This window comes from Paramormyrops kingsleyae, chromosome 19 (genome assembly GCF_048594095.1).
Source record: "Paramormyrops kingsleyae isolate MSU_618 chromosome 19, PKINGS_0.4, whole genome shotgun sequence".
Lineage (NCBI taxonomy): Eukaryota > Metazoa > Chordata > Actinopteri > Osteoglossiformes > Mormyridae > Paramormyrops > Paramormyrops kingsleyae.
The window spans coordinates 15,684,655-15,701,704 of NC_132815.1; the positions used below are offsets into that span (position 1 = coordinate 15,684,655).

Genomic DNA, 17,050 nt, shown 5'->3' on the forward strand with positions numbered 1-17,050 from the left:
AATTTAAGAAAAAAAGCTTTTCAAAATTGCCATATTGGTTTGTTGGGTATTTTACTTAGGTTGTCATACATAAACATTTAATGACGTTTATATGCCAATGAGGCAACTAAAATTCTCCATCCATTTTCCAACTACTCATCCTGATCAGGATTGCAAGGAGATCTTGATCTTATCCCATTCAGTACACACATAAATTATACACCCTGCTAAATGCAGATAATACCAATACATATATGACCACTGGATATGGCAGAGCTGAAGTGCGCTGTAAGGAAGAATGATGACCTACATACTGAATCAATAGACAAAATAAAGTGATATCACTGAAAATGACATCCAGATCATTAAAGAAAGATTACATTTCCCCCTAAAATAACCCACACTTTTTTTTTATAAGTCTGACAACTGTTAGAAGGTAAGTCACATGACATGTGCTGCTTCTATTTTCAGCAGTCTCTTTTTATGCTGGTGCATAGCAGTATGGCTGTTGTGATTTACTGGTTAATTTTAAGTATGCTTTCCTGTGAACCTCTTTTTGTTAGTAAATACAGTAAACAGGTACCATTACAATCATGTCACTTTAAATATCTAGTTAAATTTCATTTATTTCTGTATGAAGATTAACAAGGGGAGGGATCAATCATGTTCAAGAATGGACTTTCATTATTTTGTAGAACGAGTGATGCACTGGGTTCCCAAATCCTAGATTTTAGGAATAGGTTACTGCACTGCTCACCGTACACCAATCTCATTTCCACAATCACACAACAGTGAATCAGTTTCTTTGTAACTGCACTGCTTTCCCTCCCTCTTTCCATGATGCACTATATTGCCACTGGAAAAAAGCTACTAACCAAAAGAAACAATGAAAAATAGTATTGAACTTATAGCTTGAGTAATGTGATTGCAAAAATGATATAAAATGTGAAATAAAGTCCTATTAAAGATAAAACATTAGCTATGTTACAGTACTAAACCAATGACCTTGATACTACGCCAAATTAAAAGGACCAATATTAACTTTTTAAACTATGTACTTCTTGCGTATGCTGGTTAAATTCCAGTTTAACTTTAGGAATATTTGGAATTAAAAATATATAACAGTCATGTTATGCGTCTTCATTTCCAAGACCACACACGGCCCCTCCTCAGTCAGCTTTTCCTGCATGTCAGGCGACACCACAAGAAGCTCACTGGAAACGGGCATACACACTCCTCTGTGGGCCTGCTTGGGGCACAGCCTGCTGTGATTGCTGCTGGTGGCGCAGCTGTTGGGAATAGGGGTCCTCCAGGGATTTTATGACCATGGTTGTCCTTGGTCCGGTCTTCCACTCAATCCCACTGCAGTCCACAACAGATGCCTCCACGGTCACTGTGTGGCTGCCCAGTATGGAGAAGTTGAGGAGAAACTGCGTGCTGAAATAATCGTTGTGAGGCTCCACCCTCTGTTCAATCTCATTGGTCTTGTTTTCAGAAGGAATCTATAAGGGATCACATATAGATTTAGCAAAATGGCACCGAGGGAAGAGTCATTAAAAGCCTGCATCCTGCATTCCTATGTCACGTGTACAAACACAGCTCCTCGTATTACTCAGTGACGGGCCAGCTTTAAATGCCCCTGTATCTAATATCTCCAACGAGCTGCATAATCTACATTACATAAGGCCTCAGCGTGACCCAATTCCTCCCTCTGGCGAATCAGCCAGAGTCCTGCACTTAAATAACCTCGAAGTAGAGAAATGACAGGAACGCGCAGTAAGGATGCAGCTGGCGTTGAGATGCGTGTCTTCCTTTGAAATTTCATGAGCTATTCTTTTTTCTCTTTAAGTCCCCCATGTCCTGAAGTAGCATGTAGTGAAAGTGCATATGCAAGGAGAGTTTATCAACAGAGTACAAGAGTCATGACAGAGTATTTGAAAAAACGGTAAGTTACAGTTCAGTATCCTCATAGCCTTGCTGTCACCCCGAAGTTTAAAATAACACAGCTGCAGAGCAGTGAATCTGGAAAAGTCGCGTTACTGGGTAACAGCCACACAAGCTATTATGAAGCACAGCCACTCCCAAGGAGGAGAAATGATCCCCATGAATTACCCAGAATGCCTTGGATTTTGTGACTTCCCAGATATTATACAGAGGGATAAAATACAAAGCCTCCAAGTTAAAAGTTAATTCTGTGTCATTTTTCTGAATAAAAACGGCCCTTTAACCCAAATTAAATGAGTTGTATAGCTCAGCAGGTTAAGACACTGCCTGTGATCGGAAAGTTGCTAGTTCTAATCCCCCTAGTGTGCAGCTGCTTCCGGGTCTGTCTGACCCAACCCGGAGAAGTCCATCTCAGATATTAAATAAAAATGAACGCACACAAAGAACAAGTCTAAATTTCATTCCAAGAAACTAGGAAGGGGAGGGATTACATCATTGATCAGCCTGATGTATATAAATGGCTGCTTTGTGCACAGCAGAATCTGCGATCCGTTACCTTGTACTCCTGTCCCGACTTGCTCTGCAGGGTGGAGCTGACATTGAGACAAACGGACTGGATCTTCCGGAACAGGCCAGGCGCAGATCCATGCTGGACCACGCCCTCCACCTTAAGTGCCAGCTGCTGGTTATTCTGAACAGCGATTGGTTCATTTGGGCTCCGAGGGGAGGGCGAAAGGGCAAGCTACCAATTAAAACAATGAAGCATTAAATTTTTTTGAAGGCATGCCGTACATCTGCATGACTCAGTCACATCCCTTAGGGAAGAGCCTTCCTACAGTCTACCCCATGTTGTCATACTTGCCTTGATACTAGTGGACTGAAGTTTCTGGAAAAAATACCTCTGGAAGGACAGTGGGACCTTGAGCAATGCAATCACGGCGTTACAGAGACAGCCTGTATGCTAAAAATAAAAGATATTTTATATATTATATACATACATACATACATACACACATACATACATATACATATATACACACACACACTATTTGAGACAATGGACAGAAACAGAAGTTACAGATCCCTCTATTGCGAGAACTGAGCATCATAGCTACTTGTGAGTTTGAGCCGCCTTTCTGCACGCACACACACTTACCAAGTAGGACACAGGAGGGTGCTTCCTGCTGAGCGTCTCCACTTCCTCCAGGACACGGCTGAAGACGGACATCATCCTCTGCTCATACTGACTCTCAGCCTGGACCGAGCCCAAGACACTGTACTCCTGGAAGCTGAGCAGGAGAGAGAGTGATAGGCAGTAGCCTAATGTGCCAACATGGGCCCTACGCTGGCACACCAAGGCGCTCAATCAGTCAGCTACTCCGGCTTTCACCTTCGAAAGCTTCTTTCCCTCTCTTTTGTAGTGAGAGTGGAAGAAAGTCGTCATTGCTCACTTCCGTTCACCTTGGTGACAGGCTGTAATACTATCTGCACCTCCCTCCTCGGATTAGAATACCATTACCTGATATCACTACCTATTACAGAAGCTCAGAAATACAGGAGAAAGCACAAAATCAGCTGACCATCCTGGAGATAACCAGGTTTGATCATCTTACCTGGCAGTATGTGGATCGAGAATGAGAGCCTCTATAACGTGAGAGATTAGCAGGCAGCCCTGTTGCTGTCTGGCCCCCGGGAGGTCAAGGCAAATCCAGAGCCATGCGCTGGGACGGCCATGCAGGCAATATTAGATTACTCAGCTCCTCCAGAATGATGATGATGACACAGAGTTACCATTCATATGTGCTTCCATCCCTGCCAGATTAAGGATACAGCTCCACGTTTCTCAGAGTGGCGGGATCTGCGTCAAACGAGGACTGGTACAGGTCAGCGTAGCAGCCTGCAAGGCTCCTGAATTCATCCATGGATAGCTTCATCTGTCAGAGAGAGCACTGCATTTACTGGCCAGTATGTTAGCACATTGCACAAATTGCATACTGTGCAAATTGCACGCCAGCACGCTACACAAACCACATACACTGCACACCACACTCTGCGTCAACTGCATGCTGGCACACTGCAAACTGTATGATTAAGAGCAGGCAAACTGGACAAAAAAAAAAAAAGCATCCATGAACAAATTCGGATTCTAGAGTTAACACCCCTCCCCCAAACGCACCTGTGTCGAAACGCGGCCACAGCGCTGCAGCTCGTTGCCCGAGGTGAGTGCGATGGTGGTGGCGATGGCGGGTGGCGGACTGGTCTTCAGGCTGTTGCAGGTACAGATGAGCTGTGAGAGGGCCTGCAGCGTGTCAATGCGCAGCTTCACAAACTCGCACTGGAAGGTGAGTGGGCTCAAGGGGGTGCTGGCTGCCTGTGTATGAGGTGGGTGACACAGTTTTGGTTAGTCCTCACAATCAGAGACAGAGAGCAGGCCTCCTATCTGCCAGGACCCCCCCTCACCATGAGGCAGGCAATACCAAGCCACTACATTTATTTAGCACAGACTTTTGTCTAGAGTGACGTTCAAGTGAGCATCAGACCGCTGGGTGAACCATCGATTGGGGTTAAGGGCCTTGCTCAAGAGTCCACCGGTGACATCAGTGACCCATCCACAGGATCTGAACCAGTGCCCTTCTCATTAGTCAAGAGTCCTGAGCTATTCCCATACTCACCCCGAGGCACCATCACCCTGAGGGTGACCGGAGGGGGGTAGGGGGGAGTCACGCTCACCGTGAGGGAGGCGATGCCCTTCTGGTAAGCCCGCAGGGCCTCAGCAATGGCACTCATGGCTCCGCTGTAGTCTCCATCCTCCAGGCCACTTAGGCACTGTTCAGCCCGGGCGAACTCCTTGAGGGCGTTCAGCCAGAAGTAGAAGTGCTCGGAGGCCACGCGCGTGCGCAGGCTCTGGTACAGCTCCCCGGAGAACTCGTGGCAGCCCTGCAGACACGACGGGCCGACAGGTGGTGAGCGAGGCAAGGCGGGGGCCTCGGCTGAGCCGTGGGAGCTCCGCAGGCACACTGACCGTGCGGGAGGCCTGACGAGCCACGCGATACACCGTCCAGCCATTGGCCACCTTCTCCAGCTGCTGTTTGATCACCATCTTCACCTCAGCCGACAGCGATGCCTGGCTGGCCACGAACACCACGGTCGCCAGGGAGACCTGAGCGTAACAGGGAGGTTGTCATTAGGGATGGGCCGATCCACATTTATTCAGATACACAACTGCCGATAGATTCCGATATAAGAGCTCCTTTTACTTTAATATTATTAATTTATAGATTATTAATAGTTTTAAACTAGTAAATAAAATAGAAAAAATGTATGCCAACAAAATCTTTAATTAGGCCATTAGAAATATACATAACGTACTGTGCCACCTTGTTTTAAGAGATTTTTTGTGGCATTTTGCAATTCAATTTGAATATTTTCTGCAAGTGGCGACTGCTCAAAATGCCCCAAAATTTTTCCCCCAATGGCAACAATCCGATCCGTCAAATGGGTCTGAACCGCTGCCGACACGTCGGTGCATCTCTAGTCGTTATCGGTCATTTTCAGAGCCCAGCATCCATAATTAGGGCTGCAATTATGTTTTTCTATTCACAAAACTGAAGAGTATCAATTGCAGCGGGTTTAAAAAAGTAAATAAAAATAAAACCTTACTATAAGAACACTGTAGCAGTCACCTGACACCCTGCAAGCTTCTCCATAACAGGAAACAAGAGTTCTGTCCATCTCAGAATTCAATACATGCTGTCCTTTAAAGTATAATACCTGTATATCACTGGCTTTGTGTCAGAGCTGTAGTGTTAAGTGATTTACACCCATTAGTGAGCCAACAGAGACCAGCAGCCGGTGACCAGCCACGCAGTGACTGGTGCTGCTCTCACAGCAGCGTTCACACCTCTACTCACCAGGAGCTCCTGCTGCTTGCCGGAGCCAGAGGAGGAGCCAGCAACCCGGTACAGGTCCACGAGGTCCCCCAGCATGGCCTCCCCCAGGACAGGCTGCTGCATGGCGATAGCGGCCAGGGCATGGCAGAGCAGCACGCGGGCACCGTCCCGGGCCGAGCGCAACTGGCAGAGTAGCAGCTCCACGGCTGAGGGGCTGAGGTGAGGCCGCGATTTTAGCAGCTTCACTAGTGAGGCCAGGGCTGTCTGCGGGGAAGACCGGAGCCGTCAGAGACCCAGATGCATACGCTCCACCGGCAATCGGGGCAATCTGTATCCCCAAGACCCTCAGGCAACCCATACCTTCAGGATGGCCTGTGCCCTTGAGCCGTCATCCTGGCTGCACAGCACCAGCAAGGCCTCTACACCCAGCACCGTGTCCTGCTCCAGCTGCAGCAGGTCTGGGGAGAGGGGACACCGGCCGAGATGACGTCGAATACAGGGAGCACTGCTGTAAGCGAAGGCCCCGCATCCATAATTTACACCCGCCGCCTAAATGAGGTGTCCGACATAATGTTTAAAATTCAGACTTTGTTATCCTTACTTATTCATTGCAACCTGAGGCCTGGCACAGTCGGAGCACAGAACTGAAATCCTAGCTGAAGCGACAGCACAGTGTAACCCAACATAAATGGCATAAGCACGGTGGAGGGGAAGGATACGGCGCATTCCGCTAAGGAGAGACCCCCGCGAGACACCCACCCTTCTCCAGACAGGAAATGGCGATGTTGGAAAGCACAGTCACCCCGTGGGCAGCCACAGCCAGGTTGCTGTGGTAACAGCATTCCTGAGCCAGCCTGACCAAATCAGTGGTTCTGGATGGGGCCGGAGCACTGCCTGGCAGAATGACAGTGGGGGGTGGGTGTGTTACACAGCATGCTCTGTTCCCTCTTTCAGCTCCCAGGGACTTTACCGGTAATAAAAGGATTTACTGAAAACCAGCCAGATCTTAATATAGTCATTACTCCACTGGCAAGAGAGACTCATTTTTCTGAAAAATAAAAAACTATGTTACACACCCACTAAGTTTTCAAATACCATTTACTAACATGTACCCCTGATTACATAACAGTACATACAGAGCATGAAAGCAACGGCAGAGCCACATTAATCCATGACCATGTCATCAGGAACCTGTTTATTGTGACATTACTTTTGAAACACAATCAGATTTTCCTTGGAGAAATTCAGGTAAGGTCCACTAGGGGGGCACCACTTAAGCCCTTCCTTGAACCTTCAGGTTACGTGTCTGTATCCCGTAACCACTGTGCTACTCCACCCTGTGCTTCAAGCAGCTTCTGTGATGAGCCAATGCTGGCCTCTGATGCAGCCAGGATCCGGCCGGTCTGGGGCCAAACCGCAAAGCCTACCTGCACCAGGATTGAAGTACTGCTTTATTGCGATGGTGCCGGAGAGGGTGGAGAGCACAGACAGCATGCCCAGCTTCAGGCTGTTGTATGGGATGCTGAGCGCACATTCGCACATGGCCTGAAGCACAGATAACAGGATCGTGGATGGAGACATGGCATGATCAGCATTTAAACGCACGTTCACCACATTACGGCACAGCGCCCCCACCTGGACAGGAGGGTAAACAGCCCTCACCTGAGTGTTCTCTTTCGTCCAGAGGTGGGGAGCCTTTCTAGCCAGTAACTTCAGGTCATGGATGGAGAGCCTCTTGACTGCCTTCCTGGGGTCCTCCTTCAGGTATTGGAGTAGCAGCTGAATCTAAATTGGTGGGACAGTAGAAGATGGATAAGACAGGAAGCCATACCTTCTTTTGGGCCAACCAGGAAAGCAGGATTATTAAGCAGTAACAAACTGACTAAATCGCCCCAAATGGTGCAGCAGCGTAGACCACCGGACCACCGTAACCTGACCTGCTTGGGGATGTCAATGAGCGATGAGGTGGCCAGCTGGGTGAAGGTGTGCAGGGTAACGATGACCATCTGCGTGGAGGGGTAGGAGGTGACGAGCTGCTGCAGGAGCTGCCGGCTGCTGGAGGCCAGCCCAGCGTTGTGGTGCATGTGCTGCAATATGGGGATCAGCTTCAGCTTCAGTTCCACCGGAGTGTCCAAGCCTGCAGAGGATAGCCAGCTGAAGGGGACCCTAAGGAGTGCTGCACGGACAAGCCCTATGCCACTTCTATGACAGGGCCCCTTACCTTGGATCATCTCGCCAATTTTATTGCAGATTCCAGCGGCAAAATCTCTGAATGGGAAAGGAGACAAAAGGAAGAGTGAATATTACAGCCTAACACCACTCACAAGACATGCTGAATGTACCACTCTCTGAAGGCAAAGATCTGAACATCATCCCTGAACACCCCTCTTTACAGGGAGGAACATTAGTGCTGAACACCTCTCCTTGCTGAGACTGAATAATAGTGCTTAACACCTCACCTTACTGGGACTGAACATTAGAGCTGAACATTGTTCCTTACTTAGACTGTGCAGAGAAACTTGCTGCAGCAAATATGGCAGCTTCCACTTCAACATTGTCATGCGAGTCCAGGCTCTGGCGAATACTGTGATGGGCGTTCTTTCTTTCAGGGATTATGGAGGCCATACTGCCCAGCATTCTGTTTGAGAGGGGGAATAACCATCATCTATCATTATAGCAATGAGTTCCCACACTTAAGAGCTGAACTGCAGAAAAAGGAACATTCACTGTCCCTCTGGATTTTCAGCTGAGGGAAGAAACCTGTGGTACCTCAGAGTAATGGCTCTGGCAACTGGGTCATTACTGTGAATGACTGAGAAAATCCTCTTCACAAATTCATCCACATTTAAAATCTTCTCCAAGTGCTTCTCACTTTGCTGTGTGACCTTCAGCACGCAGAGTCGTAGGAAATTATTCCTTAAAGCAAGTGAATTGTTGCAGAAAATTACTATCATAAAAACTTTAGAATAAATACAATGTTTCCAAAAAGTTGTGATGAACTCCTTCAAGGAAACAGATATTCAGAATACCCATTACTTACCCCAGCCTGAAAATGTCCGCCAGTTTAAGAAAGGCAGAATTAATGAGAATGGGGAAAGGGTACTTCTGGAAGAGCTTCGGAAAGAGAACCACAGCCTCACACTGTTCCCCCAGCTTGCCGGACCGCAACCCTGCAACCAAAGACGCATAGACACGTTTACTTACACCACACAAGACATAGGGCAGATACCTAAACCGGCTAACTATTCAGAACACAGCATATGTTAACATTAACATTCTTAACATTTTAAAAGAAACCAAGATAGCAGTAGCAAAAATGAAGCAGTAGTAATGACGGTCAAAACACGTCGTTCACACTAGTTGGTCAACAATTTATCAGTATAACAAACAGCAAAAACCCTGGAACATAGATTTCAAATGGTCAAGTCAAGTTATCAGTAATCTTTCTCATCAACTAATCAAACTACCCGCACACCTTTGTCCAGTTCCATGAGAGCAGAATTAGCATCAAGTTCCTGCTCTCCATAACCAGCCTCTGAAAGAAACGAGCGCGCCGTAGAAAGCGACATTGCTTATTTCCAAGAATGATAATAAGGTTAAATAATATGGTTCGCAAAAGTCGAGCTTTTAAATTAAAACAACATAAATCTAGATATTGATCAAATTAATACAGGGGTAAATCGGCATTATCCACTGCAGCCGCCGAATGACGAACAACAGGAAGTGACGCAGGACGCTAGCGTATCGCATAGTGTCTCATTCGACCAATCAATAAGCCAGACGTAACTTTAGCGGGGAGTTCGGATTTTTCCCTATTCTCTCGTTCGCGGGAAAACTAAAGCAGTTCCGGACGGGAAAGAAAGCGTTCTGTTCTCTGCGAACTAAGATCGCCGTGTTTTAGGGTGTAGCAATCAATCAGGTGGTTTCCCAAAGCTTTTTAGAATGCTTTTTCGCTCGATTGTTAATAAAGGAGTCATCAGTAGCAGGAGGCGCCATGGTAAGCATCTGTACAATTTAGTACAACAGAAGCAGCAGGCAGCCTAGTTAGCTGCAGTTTGGCATGCAAAGTACTAATAAGCGGTATAATGTATTAACGATGTGCTCCGAAATGCTGTAGTTGATTACGATTCCTTGTTGTAAATAATGTTTTAGGTTGCCAAGATGCCCTCGTGCTGTACTGATACTGGGCCATTGGACAGCCTAAAACCTACTTCTTGGCATGATCGAAATTTCGTTACTGATTTGATGGGTGACTGTAGTATGCGTTTTTGTGGCATGCACCGAGTCCCATCGGTCTCGTAAGCCACGTTCCAACTTTTCTACAACTTTTTGTTCAACACGGCGGGTGGAGAAGCTTGAAACTCCCCCTAGAGGAATTGCGGGGGCGACTGAATCTAACCTTTTCGTCCTCTCTTCTGCAGATCTTTGGTTGCAGTATCCGCTTTTCTCTGTGCTCGAGAGTTTTGAGTGTGTGCGCAGTGATGAGCACATCTCTTATGGGAGACATGGCACCACGGTTCCGCCGTTTGGCTGCACATTTTCCACCGGTGAGCCATGATCTCTGGAGTACTACTGATCACCGATTTTACTTGTCATTGGGGCATCGTGTTGGAACTATCTTATTATATGATGTAATGAGCTGAGTTGAGTACCTCAGCTTAATTCTGCATCATACGATACAAGTAATATGTGCACATCCTAACTGATGTTTCCTCTAGCCCGAGATCTGCGGGACGTTATGGCCGTGGCCAATGAAGAAGGCATCGTGAGACTGTACAACACTGAGAGCCGAAGAGAGCCAATTCTGAAAGGTACCATCTACTTTAAGGAAGCAGTCACTTTAACATCTGATAGTTATGTGACGTTTTGTTAATTGTGTCAGCAGTTGCCTTGAATTCTCTTGAGTATTTGTTGGTAATTGGCCTTGCAATCACTTGCACGGGTTTTCAGCCAAATTTGACATTTTGTTTCCTGTAGAATGGTTGGCCCATGACAATGCTGTCTTTGACATTGCCTGGGTGCCGGGAGAGCCCAGAGTGGTGAGTTGTCAGTCTGTTGGTCTTTATCTTCTCCTAATGGGGGAAATGATTAAAGTGCTCGTTGTAAGCGTTGCATCTGACTTTTCCTGGCCACAGGTTACCGCCTCAGGCGATCAGACAGCCAAGCTGTGGGATGTGAAAACCACTGAGCTGCTGGGGACATTCAAGGGGCACCAGTGCAGCCTGAAATCCGTAGCCTTCGCAAAGCAGGAGAAAGGTAATATGGACTTTCTGTGGAAACAGCAAGTGAACTTGCAAAATCCAGTTTGCATTTAGATATGTCTCCTTTTGAAATGTTTATCCCAAGGTAACCGTTACATCAGGATGTGAGTCAGGGAGTGTGGATGTGGCTGTGCCCCTTCCTACTCTTCCATTTCCTTCCGGGTCGAAAGCTTGCAAAACCCTTTGATACTCATTATAACTAAGAATCTGGGTCCGATAGGTACGGCCCAGAGTTTGTCGGTTAGTGTGTGTTTTCTCCGGTTGCCCACAATAATGCAGCAGCCCTTCCTGTGTGTGTGGATGTCTTCCTGTACAGATGGCAAAATGACTTGCCACACCCTGCATGCTGGAAAACAGCTGCATGTTTCTCAGGCTCTGTGATTGAAATCTCTCCCCCTCTTAGCCGTTTTCTGTACTGGTGGACGAGATGGGAACATCATGGTTTGGGACACGAGATGCAGTAAGAAAGGTGCGTCTCCTCCTTTGACATCCTTCCCGTTTGTAACAAGTCGTCAGAGCTGTCTCTGGGGCTTTTATAGAATATAAATTCCTTTTGTACCCTTCTATTGGATTGGAGACTGTTCTGAGATGCTCTCTTTTCTCTGTCCCTCAGATGGCTGCTACAAGCAGGTGAATCGGATCAGCAGTGCCCACAACAAGACGGAGCGACAAACCCCCTCCAAGATGAAGAGGAAGAAGCTCACCCCCAAAGGCATGCTCCCCAGCGTGGTGAGTGGGGGAACCTCCCTCCTACCAGCCAGATGCTCTCGCACCCAAAGGCTGGACTCTAACGACTGCACTCTACTGCCCCCTGCAGGATTCTCAGCAGAGTGTCACTGTCGTGCTCTTCCGTGATGAGCACACCCTCATCTCAGCGGGTGCCGTAGATGGGTATGTCACCACCTCCCTAAGGCCGGAAGATTCCGCCGGCGTGACACCATAACGACACACTTTTACATTTATATATTTAATGGGTGCTTTTTCATCTTGCACATTTGCAAACATTCATGCTGTCAAGGAATAAGTGCAGCTGCTATGGAAGCTACACAAGAACATCTAACAAAACAAGAACCTAATAAAACTATCAATGATACATAAGAACATTCAAAGAATCTAGGGAGGCATCAGGTTAGCGTTTCTGTTTGTCCATCCTTCTCAGAACCATCAAGATGTGGGACCTTCGGAAGATCTACACGGCATATCACCAGGACCCTGTGCCCCTGCAAGTGTACCCCTACCCTGGGTCCAGTGTGCGCAAGCTAGGTGTGTCTCGGACACCTCCGCTCCCAGGCGCGCTGTTCTGGGTCCTGACAGGAAACTCCTGCACAGTGTCCACCCAGGTTTCATTTCTAAGCCTGGTTCTGTTTTCTGCATTGCAGGTTATTCTGGACTCACTCTGGATTCCAGCTCTGCGAATCTGTTTTCAAACTGCACCGATGACAACATTTACATGTTCAATATTGCGGGACTCAAAACAACTCCAGGTAAAAAAAAAAAACAAACAATCTGAATTGTTGTTCTGAACTGTTTTGTTCAGTTCATTTTTACTTCAGGCTCTTTGTTCCATCCATTTGTCTATCACTGCAGTTCATCGTTCTATGTCATATAGAAGAGGCCTGTCTCTACACACTAGATGGTGCTGTAGGGTCATTGACATGGAAAATTAGCACTGTGCTAGTTACTGTAACCTGGGAGACCCATGTTAATCTCCAGGGTGAGTGGTGCTCCAGGAAGCTGCCCAAAAGTTATCCTGCCAATGGTCTGTCTTGGCTTAAGTCACATGACCATCTTTATTGATTGTTGGGCTCCTGATATTGTCTACAGTGTCAGCTCCTGTTGCCCTTGTATGGCATGAATGATTCAGCTCCCGGGGGTGGCAGCACCATGCTGCCCGATACAGTGGATGCACCTTAAGTGACCTGCCAGCATGCCAGTTTGCCATGTTGAAATGGGATAACATGGAGAAAACTTTCCAGTAGGGGGCAGTAGGATACTGTAGGAACATCTCATGTTTTAGGATAGGAATGTGAGACGCCTTTGTTTGGGCTTGGTTCCCACATGCCTGGTGATCTCCCTCATAAGAGTTACTCATCTTAAGATGCCACCTCTGTGGAACCCTGCGGGTGGAGGGTGTCCATGCGAGTTCTTCCCAGGGCCGAGTGTCACCGCGCCCCCGCCCTTGCCGTCACACTCTCTCTCTGCTCTCCGCCCCTGTACCTCCGCGCTGCAGCTGTCAGTCCTGGCCTTCCCCGGCATCTGGTCGGAATGTGGCCCGGCAGGCTTTTCCTGATCCTGTGGCGGGTGTCGTGTGTGACGGGGCTCCTCTGGAGGCTGGGCTGGGCCTCCTTCCTGTGTGCTGCATGGGTTTCAGGATTAGATCCGGCAGTTAAAAGTTTCTCGCCTTTGTTTATTTGGGTAGTTTTCTTTGCCCACAATATAAAATGACTCACATTTTGGCACTTTTCATTTTGAGGTAAAGAGAAGTCTCAAACAACATATGTGGCCAAATGCACATTATGTTTTTTCCAGATGTGGTGCCTTGTTTTTGTTCATGTCGTTTGTATGTTTAGTGGAATCGGTGTAAATGCTGTGTCTCCCCCCTTTTCCTCAGTTGCGGTCTTCAGTGGTCATCTAAACTCCTCCTTCTACGTCAAGTCCACTTTAAGTCCAGATGACCAGTTCCTGGCCAGCGGTTCGAGTGACCATCAGGCTTACATCTGGAAGGTGAGAGGCTTCTTCGTCACACTGAGCTCTCCTGGGGTGACCCTGGTTTCCAAAAAGGACAATTTTCCCCACATCTGAACATCTTTTCAATTCCCTAGAGCATGGGGTGTCAAACTCCAGTTCAGGGGGGCCTTAGCCCTGCACATTTTTGGGCTTCCCCTCATTTAACACACCTTATTCCGCTCCTTGTGCTAATTCCCACACAGCTCTTGAGCTGAATTATTTGTAGTGGAACAGGAAAAGAACTAAGATACACAGGGCTCCGGCCCCCCAGGACTGGAGTTTGACACGCCCCCCTAGAGTGAACACTGATGATAAAATTGCCGGGTTTTTTTCCGTGCCAGATTTCTGATCCAGGAAGTTCCCCCATGACGTTGCAAGGCCATTGCCAGGAAGTGACCTCAGTGATGTGGTGTCCCACAGATTTCACCAAGGTGATTCTTCTTCCTCCCACTCACTCTAATCTATGTGGATGTGAATTGTTAAGATTCCTGTGGACGAGGCCGTTTCTGCTGGGTTGGTGGTGCTCTTTGCCATCATGCGACTTCGGCCTTTGTGCTCATGTTCAGTGAGTTACCTTTGGAGCAAAGTCCTGGAGATCCATGATGTTAGCTTTCAGAGTAGTGTGCCAGACTCAAACGGGACTTTCTCTGACTCGTGACATTTATGTGCAGTATCCTGAACCTCGGAAGTTTTGAAGCAGGGAACATACTGTATGTGTAGATGTGACGGAACACAGGCACATGTGAACTCAGATCTGTGTTGGCAGATTGCTTCCTGTTCAGACGACAACACCATACGGGTGTGGCGCTTAAACCGTGGAGAAGATGGAGCGAGGTCCTGTGGGGGGGCCAACCTGGTGGGGAGAGCCTATCAGAAACTGCCGTGCGAAGAGAAGCTCTGTGGTTGGTGTACTTCTCTCATTTATCTTCCATCATGGCTGCGCATGGAGGTTTTATGTTCTTTCAGGCTACTATGATCTAAGCTTCGCTGTAAACTTCGAACTCGATGGTCAATTTACGGTTGAGCCTCTCTGAGCTTCATGGGTTACATGTGGCTGCTTCTGAGATCCAGAAGCACCAAGACAGGACATTCATGTGTCTGCTGATGTTCCTCATCCAGAGCTGCTGTGTTGTTGGTTCTTCGTGGAGGCCCACACTCCCTTTAATCTTGTGCAGGTCCTGTCAGTGCTTCTGAGCACACCCCGGGCAAGAGACCCACAACAGAGGGCCCCAGGGGGCTGACGTCCCCGCGGCTGGCAGCTTGTGCCCCCAGCAGCGCTGACCTGCCCTTGCCATCCAACACACCCACCACTCCCTTAACTCCCGGCAACAAAGGACGCTCAGCCAGCAGCCCTAGACCGACGCCGGCTTCATCCCCCTCCATCCAGGACTGGTTCTCCCGTGTCTCGGGTTCGCCCGGCGCCCCCAGGAAGGTCCTTGGCTCTAGTTCGCAGGGCGTAGGTCTGGCCCCCTCCCCCGAAGCCAAAGGCCAGGTCAAGCGCCGCCTGGAGACCAACGGGGATGAGAAGGTAGACCGCATCGGGGCCTGCGACCTTACCGCTGAGCCACACCCTGTGGCCAAGCGGAGCCGTGGACCAGCGGAGCTGTGCTGTTTCTCACCTCCTGAGAATCAGGGAACAGCCCGCGGTGAGGAGCGGACGCCCTATACCTCTGTGCGAGCCGACAAGGAGAACAGCATCCCGCCAAGTGTGGACTGGCTGTCCGCCTTGGGTCAGAAGCTGAGGAGCAATCCCGAGAGTGTGTCCCCGGCTAGGATCCTGAATGGCAGCAGGAAGCCGCATTCCCGGCCCCCGACGTCTCCGGTAGGGGGCGCTCTATCAGCGAACGGGGGCTGTGAGGAGTATGGGGGGAGGGGCTGTGCTCATGAGCTAAAGGCTCGTCCTCAGCTTTGGCTAAACCACTGAGGAAATAGGGGGGGGAGTCCTCAAATTGCCGCCCACCAAGACCATGCCTGGTTTTATATTTTCTGTATTTTTGCCTATTTCAGGCACGCCTTCCGGGTTCCATGAAGAAGATCTCCTCGTACTTCCAGAGAAGAAACCCAGAGTGAGCTCCTGGGGTGGTCTGCTGGGCAGATCCACGACCTGGGAGGCCCCTTCAGGCAGAGTGGTCCAGTCCACCTGTTCGAGCTCCGTGGCCCCTCCTCCCCCAGGCAACATCCCTGCAGAGGGGCAGTGCTTCTTGCCTCTCTGCCCTCGAGAACTTGTTGTCCTGCTGATTTTTGACCTAGCATGCAAGCAGTGGGTGCTGAAGTGGTGCATGGTGGGTGCTGGTCACTTATTCCCATTTGGGCTTGTGAGACATTCCTTAAACCATGTGTCTTTTAGCCTGTTTTTATTTTGGAAGTGCTTTTAAATAGCAGGCTGTGTTAATTTTGAACGTGGACATTTTTGCGTGCTGAAAAAGTGATCACCTTAACAGCCTCTACTACTTTCTACTACCAAAAAGGAAAATGTATCACTGCTGAATAGAATATATATGCACCAACAACATCTGACAAAAGTATGTGGGGAAAAAATAGCATTTCATTTTGAGAGGTGATATTGGAAACATTTTACTGATTGTTTATATGAAAGTGATTTTTACTCCCTGTGCTTGGAGCTTATACATGCTCATCTGTTTTAAGGATTTATTTTCGAAGTTTGACAGAAGTTCTTATTTTTTATTTTTATTTTTTTGGTATGGGAGCTCTAAGCGTGACTAAAGGCTCAATCTCCTGGGAAACTTGTAATGGAACATTCCAGTGTTTTTTTAGGTTGCTGTGACTCTTCATGTACACTCTTAAATTACCGTTTGAAAGTATCATCGTAGCTGTGACCAGTTAATGTCTGAAATGTTCTTGTGCAAATGTTTTGCTTGCTTTTTGTGTATATGTACATATTCTCGGATTTGTTACATTTTTATGTAAATTTGCACTACAGATGCTGTTTGAATTATCTGATGATTAAATAGCAGTGGAACTATGATCAAATTACTTGCATTTGCTCTTTAATCTGCCCATTTCTTCACCAGTCAATGTACCTTTTTGGGTGATTTCTCGATGACTGGAAGTTACTGTTAACTTACTCTTGAATCACAACTCTGCGGTAGCCAGTGCAACTATCAGAGGGAAAAGATCTCTGGTATTTTTATGAAGTAACTGGCTATTTCTAGTTAAATCCCTCACAATGCACTATTGATAGGCTGACAGTATGGCTGTGTGCTTGTATCATCGTGTGTCATCTTCTCT

General features: G+C 47.8%; 2 protein-coding genes and 1 long non-coding RNA gene across 3 annotated transcripts; 2 read left to right on the plus strand and 1 right to left on the minus strand.

The window, feature by feature from the left end:
- Nucleotides 1-587: 587 nt before the first annotated feature.
- On the minus strand, nt 588-9,558 carry ints7 (integrator complex subunit 7). The gene is made up of 20 exons (XM_023839375.2): nt 9,289-9,558; nt 8,854-8,983; nt 8,583-8,729; nt 8,314-8,451; nt 8,035-8,081; nt 7,751-7,950; nt 7,476-7,598; nt 7,241-7,358; nt 6,573-6,707; nt 6,174-6,271; nt 5,835-6,077; nt 4,946-5,083; nt 4,654-4,860; nt 4,100-4,294; nt 3,754-3,857; nt 3,537-3,605; nt 3,080-3,212; nt 2,786-2,884; nt 2,480-2,665; nt 588-1,481 (listed from the first exon to the last, which is right to left on the minus strand). Exons 1-20 carry the CDS (start codon nt 9,380-9,382, stop codon nt 1,191-1,193), a joined length of 2,895 nt encoding a protein of 964 aa, XP_023695143.1. The 5' UTR covers nt 9,383-9,558; the 3' UTR covers nt 588-1,190.
- LOC140581166 (uncharacterized) lies at nt 6,191-6,846 on the plus strand. The gene is made up of 2 exons (XR_011984230.1): nt 6,191-6,323; nt 6,434-6,846. It is a non-coding gene; the product is annotated as an uncharacterized lncRNA (long non-coding RNA).
- dtl (denticleless E3 ubiquitin protein ligase homolog (Drosophila)) lies at nt 9,537-16,792 on the plus strand. Its single transcript, XM_023839376.2, has 15 exons — nt 9,537-9,810; nt 10,235-10,360; nt 10,532-10,624; nt 10,791-10,852; nt 10,949-11,069; nt 11,478-11,543; nt 11,688-11,803; nt 11,892-11,965; nt 12,234-12,337; nt 12,454-12,558; nt 13,686-13,798; nt 14,143-14,232; nt 14,568-14,703; nt 14,977-15,623; nt 15,809-16,792. Exons 1-15 carry the CDS (start codon nt 9,756-9,758, stop codon nt 15,869-15,871), a joined length of 1,971 nt encoding a protein of 656 aa, XP_023695144.2. The 5' UTR covers nt 9,537-9,755; the 3' UTR covers nt 15,872-16,792.
- Nucleotides 16,793-17,050: the final 258 nt, after the last annotated feature.